Source organism: Cryptotermes secundus, unplaced genomic scaffold, assembly GCF_002891405.2.
Source record: "Cryptotermes secundus unplaced genomic scaffold, Csec_1.0 scaffold39, whole genome shotgun sequence".
In the NCBI taxonomy this organism is placed as follows: Eukaryota; Metazoa; Arthropoda; class Insecta; order Blattodea; family Kalotermitidae; genus Cryptotermes; species Cryptotermes secundus.
Window position 1 is genome coordinate 302,010 of NW_019723904.1, and position 10,061 is coordinate 312,070.

General features: G+C 36.8%; 1 protein-coding gene across 1 annotated transcript in view; it reads left to right on the forward strand.

Moving 5' to 3' along the window:
• Positions 1–3,304, forward strand: part of LOC111861911 (ATP-binding cassette sub-family G member 1) — a 65,627-nt gene extending 62,323 nt beyond the window's left edge. Inside the window, exon 12 of the mRNA XM_023846870.2 lies at positions 1,576–3,304. Coding sequence (XP_023702638.1) covers positions 1,576–1,920 — 345 coding nt within the window. The 3' untranslated portion in view covers positions 1,921–3,304. The remainder of the gene's footprint in view (positions 1–1,575) is intronic.
• Positions 3,305–10,061: the final 6,757 nt, after the last annotated feature.

A 10,061-nucleotide genomic window follows, 5' to 3' on the forward strand; every position in this document is an offset into this window, starting at 1 on the left:
GCCGTGAAAACCTCAGATTTTACATAGCACTATACTACTGCAAGCCAGAGGACAGAGCCCCTGGTACTGACTGGATAAGACGATGGATGTCCTCAACGCTGGCAGGATCGCCAGGATGCGATAGCAACAGAAAGAAAGAGAATGTGATGATATATTACATGTCTTGGTGATTCAGCTTCACGCAAGATTTCTGTTACAACGTAAACCTAACTCTCTACAGATCCCATTCTCAGGCCTATTTGCAACTAAAACAACACGACGTCTTCGCTTCTATTCAATTACTGTCTTTTGGGAGGTTACACTGTATAGACTTGTAGACAAGTACAAACATTTCGGGAAAAACTGCTGTCTGCATTGCCGGGATTGAATCTTTCCTATGAAGTGTAATGCTGTGTAGTTCGTTAAATAGATACCAACGTTTCGGGGACCTGCTGCTTCCATCTTCAGGATATAATTCTTTCTCCTTTGAAAATACAGGTACCAGGTTTCTCCGAAATGTTGGTATTAATCTACCAAACTACACTGCGTCATATACCAGAGGACTGTCGTCGTAAAAAGGAAACTCTGACACAAAATTTTAATAGTGGTTGAGGTTTAATGAAGTATCTTGCATTGCAAACAAACTAAGAGCAATATGGAGTAAATCAGTCAATGGGAAACCCCATAACTTATACACTTCTCCAGTGTTGTTAATGCAGGTACCTCGGGTAATCTCTGTGACCAGAACAGGGTTGGGATCATAACAGAGATGGATTTGGAGCCTTTGTTTTAGTAATTTTGGAGTTTGCATAGAAAGGGACAGACGTGAATATAAATCTAATTTTTTACCTGTATGACTGTTATAGCATGAACACATGCATTTGCCAGTTACAGATACTGGAAAATTACAAAAAAAAAAAAAAAANAAAAAAAAAAAAAAAAAAAAAAAAAGACATGAAACTAAATAGAATGTCACAAAATTTGCATGTTTTATTCAGTCAGACAAGACATCTTCAAAGGAAGTCACATTTTATCATAATATTTACCGGAACTCTTCTCACACTAATTAAGGAACTAATTCCATGCAGCAGAGTCCTTTAAGGGAATTTAATAGTTGCTCACCTAGACATGAAATTATAGTATTTTATGGTACCCAAACATTCATTACCATGTATACAATGGCGCACCGCCACTGATATAAATTCTACTGAGACAAAATCATTTAATAGCTCCATTTCAACATCATCCTCCCACCTATGCCTAGATCTTCTATGTGGCCTCTTTCCTTCAGGTATTCAGATTACAGTTTTTTTATGTGTTTATAAATGTTTCATGCTGTGGCCATTTCTTTCTCCTTGATTTCATCACACAGTTATAATAGTTGAAATTATTAAGCTCCTTATTACAGAACTATTTTGTGTTACTGCCTTCCTCTTGGGTCCAAATGTTCTGCTTAGCACCTTTTCTTGTTTTCAGAATACCAACGATCCATGTTCTTTCAATAATGACAGAGACCAAGTTTCAGTAATTGCATGAGGTATTTTGTACATATTTCAGTAATTTAAAGAAAACACTAAATGTGATATATTGTTTCAGAATGGCACATTCCTGGGTCCAGCTATATCAGTGCCTGTGATGATGTTTGCTGGGTTTGGAGTAAATCTCCGAGACATGCCTAGTTATCTCAAGTGGGGCTCACATATTAGCTATCTTCGATATGGTCTCGAAGGGTATATAAGTGCAATTTATGGATATGGAAGAGAAGTTTTGGACTGCGTGGAATTCTACTGTCACTACAGGTTTCCAAACACATTCCTGCATGATATTGCCATGACTGGGGACCAATTTTGGAATGATGTCATAGCACTCTCCGTCACTCTTCTGCTCTTGAGAGTGGTAACTTACTGCCTGTTGCGATGGAAGCTCCATGCTATGCGATGATATGAATAACCCTATTTATTTTTTTTCATACTGGGTGTTTTATACAAGAATTCTTACTTCAACAGGAAGGTTTAATTGTGGTTTCAGAAGCACATTAGAAATGAGCATGATTGCATGCTGAAAATACGGCTGTCCAAGTTGTTTACAAAATAATGTAAAAAGAAGATGGAGAATTTTAAATTATTGTTTCTCCAAATTACAAAACTAAGCAACATTAGACCTGGTCAGTACTTGAATGAGTGCATTTTTTATCTGAGCCTTCTATAAAATATTATAAAGAGAAAAGTGAAAAGATGAATTATTTTTGTTTGTCCCCATTACTCAAGTTAAGCAACATTAGGTTTGCTCAGTACTTTGGTGGGAACATTTTTGTCTGAGGTGCCTATAAAACATTATGCAGAAATCTGATGGAAAAATTAATTATTATTGTTTGCCCCCATTATGAAAGTTAAATCCATTAGGTGTGGTCAAAATTTGAATGAGTATATCTTTACCATGAACAATTTTAGTGTCTGCAACCTTATGACTAAATCAAAATAATAATCAACTTTAATGGAAATGATGTAAAATTAACAAGTTTCTTCTAATGCAGTTCTTTTATTGTAAAGGCTTTGTTTATTTATATATAATAACTCATGTGAAAAGTTTTGCAAAGCAGATAGTATACAACTGAAGTTTATATGATGAAAATGTCACAGAAAGATTGTTAAGAGGTTACTTAATGGTGCTGAATCACGCGGTAGCATTAGATATGTTATATGAGTGACCAGGAATGATGAACTGGAATGAAATTTGATGTAGCTGCTGCTCTCAATCTGAACTGAGGAAAGCCACCATGAACTTTAGCTATGGTACCCAGTTTCATGATGGAACAGTGGGTAAAATAATGTACGTATATTACTACATGCATTTTAATTACATATATGGTCTTTGACATGGAGAAGTTTGGAACGATGCCTATCCTTCTTCTTCTCTGTGTCTTTTTTGATGCGACGAATGTTTTCACAGGCTTAAAAGCAATATCTATAAGAGACTACTCAGCTCTGATATTTGTGTACTTTGAAATGGAATAGAATGGTGGACAAATGCAAAAGCACAAAATTAAAAATGAAGTGTACTGTGAAGCTGCATGATTCCATCAGTATGTGAGGATATTAAATTATAATCTACATAAAAGAGCTTGTGTGATTTGTGTATGTGAAACTTGTGATTCTCAAGCAATGCAATTACAGCTTATATGAAATAATAGGATTGAAAATCTGCAAACTATTTGTAAGACGTTCGTTGTATGAACGTTGTATTAACATTTTGTAGAGAGAAACAGTGTTACATTTATAAGGAATTTCTGTATGAAGAAGTTATTTAATATAAATTGTTACTGACAGATGATATTTTAATAAATTTTATTTTATTGCTAGTGGGGTGGGACTAAGTCCCTTGTACTGCAGCCACTTCTGGCCTATTGTACCAGCCCGATGATAGGTGAGGGTGATTGTGGAGCAATTGGTGGAATGAAGATTGGCACGGGAAACCGAAGTACTCGGAGAAAACCTGCCCCAGCACCACTTTGTCCACCACAAATTCCACTTGACCCAGGATCGAACCCAGGCCACCGCGGTGGGAAGCCAACGACTAACCACTTGAGCTATGGCGTGGCCCTTACTTGAATAGATATCCTGCAATTTCACAAAAAATCATGCATCACCATTAATTGTATTTACAAAGATAATGACTGTAATATATTGAGATTTAAATGCAGATGTTTTCGCAAGCACTGATAACCACATAAGTGCTCGACATTGGCAAGTGACATAGGTTACATGTGAGATAGTCCCAGTCTGGTCTACACTGCAGAATTTGATAGGCCAATTCTGGAGAAATATATTTTTCTACCTTTCCAGCCTGCCTAACTTTAGTATTCTTGAAGGGAATTTACTTAATTATTCCTTATCTCCACTATTCACTTTCCTTAGTCAAACCTTGTGCTTAGACTTAATATGTCTAATTTATTTATGACTGCATTTTGTTTTATACTGATACGTCACATATTTTTCATAATGCACTATGGATCTTAATCCTGTTATCATTTAGTGTTCACATTCATGAATAAGTCCTCTTTTCTGTCTCCCTGCCTGCTCCACTTCTGACTAGAAACATGACCTTAACAAAAAGATTTTCATTTTTCAAAGTTCTTTTAAAACCTATTGGAATACAGATTTGAAAGATGCATAAAGTTATGTACAAAATTAACCTTAAAAATTCTATATTCCTTATACTCATAATTTTACATGGCCACATTAATTGAAACTTTAACAGCAGGTTGTCCTGTAAAGCAGTAACATCTCTCCCTATACCTCATTTTATTTTATTCTCCATTTTTAAATAAAAAAGACTGTACATTGATGTTGACTTAAGAGGGCTCATCATTAAGGGCTGCAAGGGTTGCATTCATCAAAATGTCAGTGACAGTTTCTGATATTTTAATGATTTACTACATTTGAGAATCATACCATATTTCAGTTTTTCTGGTTTAATCTAAAACATCAAATAATGACTAACCAATAAAAATGAGATATGTATACTAAAATTTAATTGCAACTTGTTTTATATTCTATCCTCTTACATTCACTTTGTACTGACTGAAACACCATAGAGACCTATATGCAACCACTGACCAAATGTATACAAATGGCAGCATGGACCATTTTATGTTTATCTATCATAATTAATTATTTATAGGCCATTCTTGACCATATTTATTTGACTATTTATCAACAAAAGAACTATGACTCTTCAACTATGTAGTACTGGAAAGTTACTTACAGTGTTTGCATCCCTTTCACTACAAGCAGAAGTTAACCAGCAGACACTATACTTCACAGACTACATATGCATTTCAACTACCGTATTTACGCATGTATAGGCCGCAGCACAATTTTCAGACAGAAATTATAGAAAAAATAATTTTCTTGGAATATTATTTCAGAGTAGAACACCCTGTATTACTAATTATGAATATAATTTTTTTTAAATGAAGTGTGATTTCGAATATTTCGAATATAAGCCGCAACCCAGTTTTCCTCTTGAATTTTTGGCAAAAAATGTGCGGCCTATACATGCATAAATACGGTACTTTCCTTTAAGAGAGAAAGAAATGAAAGAAGAGTCTAGTGCTCTCTTTTATTATCACTGAATATTTTAACTCTCTTCTTTTTTTGCCATCTAATATTACATTTTCTTTTGGCCTTTGTGAACTCAAGTACCATGTGCTGGATAGTAATAAACCAGAATAATGTGGTGATAGTTAACATGAACCGTGAATTTTATCCACATATTTCTTTCATGACTGCATTACAGCTCCTTCATATATGACTTAATACATTCCCTGTGAAGGCCTACTTCAATCAATATGAACACCACAGTGCCATCACTAAAATATATTTATGTTGTATGAAAGCAGGTATTATAGTTCAGAAGAATCTTATTTTGCTATTGTAAGTTTTTTAACACATAGCACTGCACTTTTTTGCAGTAGATCTAATAATAATATGTAAAGGAATTTATATTCAGGAGCTGAAATATCTGTTGTTCTTACTGAAAGTACCATGTACATGTATTTTATTGAATCCACAGTAAAATGAATTTGGTATTAAATTAAAAATTATATCTATATATTTATGTTACACTTTATTTATTCATGACAGGAATCTCTGGAACTTAATACCGCTCTTTTCCAACCCGCCTTTGTAATATCAGCTCAGTCGGAATGGTGCTACCCCTGTTACACCTGTTTCTACCTTAGGACAGTGTATGATGATCACTGCAAGTTGTCCTCACGGATCGGTATAGGTACGGGAAACTAGCTGGATCGGTCATTGGATTTTTTTCAATTGACCTAATCCTTCCAGCCACACTATGGCCCTGGGGTCAACTCAGCCTCTAACAGAAATGAGTACCAGGAATATTCTTTGGGGTAAAGGGTGGCCGGCGCGTAGGGCTGCCGCTATCTATGAGCCGATTTTCTGGATAATGTGGGAACCTCAACATGTCACAACCCTATTGGCCTCCACGGCCTGTTACAGGGATACTTTACATTACTTAGAGCATCAGAATAACTTTAATGGGTTTTGAGGAAAATAGAAGCAGTAATGTCAGTATCCTGCAGGTAACTTTTCAACATAGTTCGACTGAAAAACTGCCGTTTAACGGGAAACGTTTATACGTAATTCCACCTGTGGCTAGTTACCATGGATACCTCTCCAGTGATTCTTTCTTACTTGTTAGGAACTTGAGGGAGATTGGTAATTACGAGCAAGCCGGCTGCTTGCTGCTTGAGCATTCCGCTTAATCTTCAACCTTGATGACGGAGGTAGAATGGTCCGCAGTAACGTCTGTAAATTTTCTATCAGACTATACGGCATACCCACCATAACCTCAAGTCCCAAATAACTATGACCAGGTTTGTGTTTGGTTTACATGGAATGACGTAAGGAAAAAAGGACACTGTACTGCTTATAGACTTGCCGACCGAAACAATACCGTGTACTGCTGCCATCTAATGGTGCTCTTCATAATTAACAGACGTTCTGTGGGGATTGACGTTCTTATAATGATGATAACGAGTTTATCCATGAAGATAAAACTCATCATAACTGAAATTAGTTGATTTGGTTTCAAAGGAAACGACAGAGTAACATTACGATAAACACTGCCCTGCTTAGCCTTATTATTTGGGAACGGACTTTCAGGTGCTAACAATTTAAAATACTCGTATTTATATTTTACAAACCTTTAAAAGAAAAAATTAACTCTAAGAAGTCGATTTTTTAAATTACCCGTGATTACAGAAAATGAAACACTGTTTTAGTGAACCACCAAAGTCATCTCTCAGTTGTGTCCCTTATCACGGAAGGATGATTCGTTCTGAGAAAATGTATGTTCCACATCACATTGCATTTCAATAGTACTCTCGAGTTTATTGATTCTGGCCTCAAACCCTGCATGATCATAAGTGCAAGGGCTCATAAGCAGGGCCCGGATTTTGATGACCTGAAAATATTTAAAAAATGACCGAAAAAATCCAGAAAAATGACCTAAAATATGACCCAAAAATGTAACATGCAGGGTCCGGATTCTGATGACCTGAAAATATTCAAAAAATGACCGAAAAATCCAGAAAAATTACCTAAAAGAGAAAAGAAAGAACACTTCGCTTCCATGTTATTCACATTTCAGAAAACATATGAAGAAAAATTCCCTAAAATGGCCAAAATTGACAAGAAATACCCTTAAAAGTCCAAAAATTTACAAAAAAAAATACCCCCAAAATGAGAAAAATAATCTTAAACCTAAAAACGTCAAAAAATAACAAAAAAATTACCTATAAAATTTACATTTCTGTAACCATCAGCTCATATACGAGATTTATATATTTAAGAGCATCGCATAGGATACAAGCAAAAAAAAAAAAAGATGACATGTCATCAAAATCCAGGCCCTGCTCATAACACACTATGTCACTGACACCCAAGTCTTTCAGGTCTTCGTAATCAACTGAGTCTTCCGCTTCTAACACACATGAAATGTTTCACATGACTGAAACCCCTTTATTCTCGAACACATATCATTTTTACCGTCAACGCAACAATAATTTGTTATTTATATATTTTTTATTTATTTACACAGCAGCCACTACATGTTTCGACCTCAAATGTGTCATCTTCAGGTGCTTCAAGTGTTTCACATGCTATTACCGAACTACAACGCTAACATTCCCATTTTTAACAAACGGTTCGTACAAGTTAGTTTCTATTCAATTCACAAATTAGACAAAACTTAGACTAGATTTTGGTTAAAATTAACAAAAAATACAATAAAATAAGAATGAAAATCGGAATAAAAGTCGTGTATATAACAATAGGTTAAACATAATTTAATAATTAGGTGATCCTAAATCCACAATTTGATATTTAAAAATGATGTAAAAATGATCTTTCAAAATGCTATAAGATGCTGAAAAATGAGGCAGTTTTTGTTTTCCTGCATCAGCTTCCGAGCCACTGCTTTTGCTTAGTTTATGTTGAATGTCGTCGGTTTATTTTTAATGTTTCTGATAGTGTTCAGTTATTTTTCAATACCGCAATAATATTTGCAAGCTTCCTTTCATTTACATCGGTTGCTTCGTCTACGGCCTACAAAATAATTTATCTCTTGCACACTACACAGCAACCTCGATAATCCGAAGTAATTTAAACACTGGCGTGTTCTGACTATAAAATCTTTCGGATTACCGAATTTTAAATAAAAGTTTGATTCTTTTAGTAAAGTGATTTGTTCGAAGGACTTACAGGTGCATTTATGTATGAACAAAGGCAGGAACTCGGGGACTTTGGACTATCTGCCTGGCTCGGGGCAAACAATAAAAGGCCTACATCTTTAATCACCGACAGAGGTATTAACAATAATTCAATTTTACTGCAATGAAATATAATAAATAGACTCAATTTGTAATTTTTGGAGGGTTTCTTGGGGGGGAGGTGTGGTAATTTCAGTTTACCGAGGTACCAATCGAGTCGACTTCTGTCCAGCGTATCTTCACAGCACTTATATACACAAATTTTCCTTAAAAATGACATGAGTGGAGGATCTGTCAGAGTACGAATTTGAATGAAATTGCACAGGTGGAAATTATCTATTTCTTTGCACAAATTTGTCGCAAAAGTAAAACTGGAAGGTCCTTAAGGACTTGTATACTGTTAGTTCGTCGGAATTCTAGCCGTGGTAGAGGGGTCATACCGTCACTCGCGAAGCTGGGGGGGGAGGCAGTCTTATCAGCTTACGTCAGCGTAGGTACTACCAGTTTGGAATGTAGCGTCTTGGAGTGTGGTCAGGTTTGTGGTACGTTGTGTTGCTTGTTAGTTGGTCTCCGTAGGCAATGTTTTCCGCTCGGGGAGTAGCTCTGAACGTCACCACAGCAAGCTTAGAGCTTCGCGTGCTCCACAACAACGCGTGGCACTAACTATAGCAGTAAAAGAAAAAAACCTGTCTCTGCAACAGGCCGTGGAGGCCCATAGGCTTGTGAGACGTCGAGGCTCCCATATTTTCTAGACAATCGACTCACAGATAACGGTGATGTTGTCAGCCTTATGCGCAGGCCGCCCTTTACCCCCCAGGAGATTCCTGGTACTCCGCGGCAGTGCAGTTTCTTCCACTTGAATGCTGGTAACTTGAGAATGCTGTTGTACCATAACAGACTATCCGCGTGCCTGGAAGAAGAGAACTTTACAACTGGAAGTCACAACATGCTTGGTTTCACTAACATAGTGAAGCGAACGAAAACAGAACTAGAGTTCAGTTTTCCCATTCTTGCAAACCGGTCACTTTGGCTTGCCGCGCGCTACTTGCTGGCTTATTCTTCGACCCTGAAGATCAGGAAGCATGCTCCTCTGAAATGCTGACAAACACGGTGTTGTCTCCGTAGTCACCGCTGTGACAGCCTCGTATCCAACATGATCCTCTGACTTTCTGAAACACTTTTTCCTCTCATACTCGTAGGTCAGGCTGGCATATTCGGTAAGCGTCTTCACCTGAATTGCATTAGCAAGGTACTCTGTTCGGATCTCAGTCTGAGAACCGGATATCCAGAATTATGTTCTTCTTCGGATTCTTCAGGCTAATTCCAGAATAATCTTCCAATCGACCATGATACTCCACTTCCAAATTCGTACTTACTCATCACTGATAATTATCTTTCTATCTCAATCGGAACTATATAACTAATGCAACGGAAACAGAGTCGTTAAACAGCCCAAGAAGTAAAGAAGGTAACCCCATAGATTCATTCGTTAATTTGTGGTTCATCTTACGGCGCTGACAGTGTCTCGGGTTGTATTTACTGTCCAATGCTAGGATGACTGGCGAATAATAAATTGGAAGGAATATGGAAGGAAACGGTTTGCTAATTGATATACTATCCCGGAATTTATCTCGTGTGACTGAAGAAAACCATGAACAACTTTACAATAATCCGTGTTCCGGTCGAGATTCGAACCGAGCACCTCCAGGGTACGAGTCACAAGCTTTACCGTTTGAGCGATCTCACTTGATAAACTCCACGGAGTAGGTTACTCATTGAGAAGCTG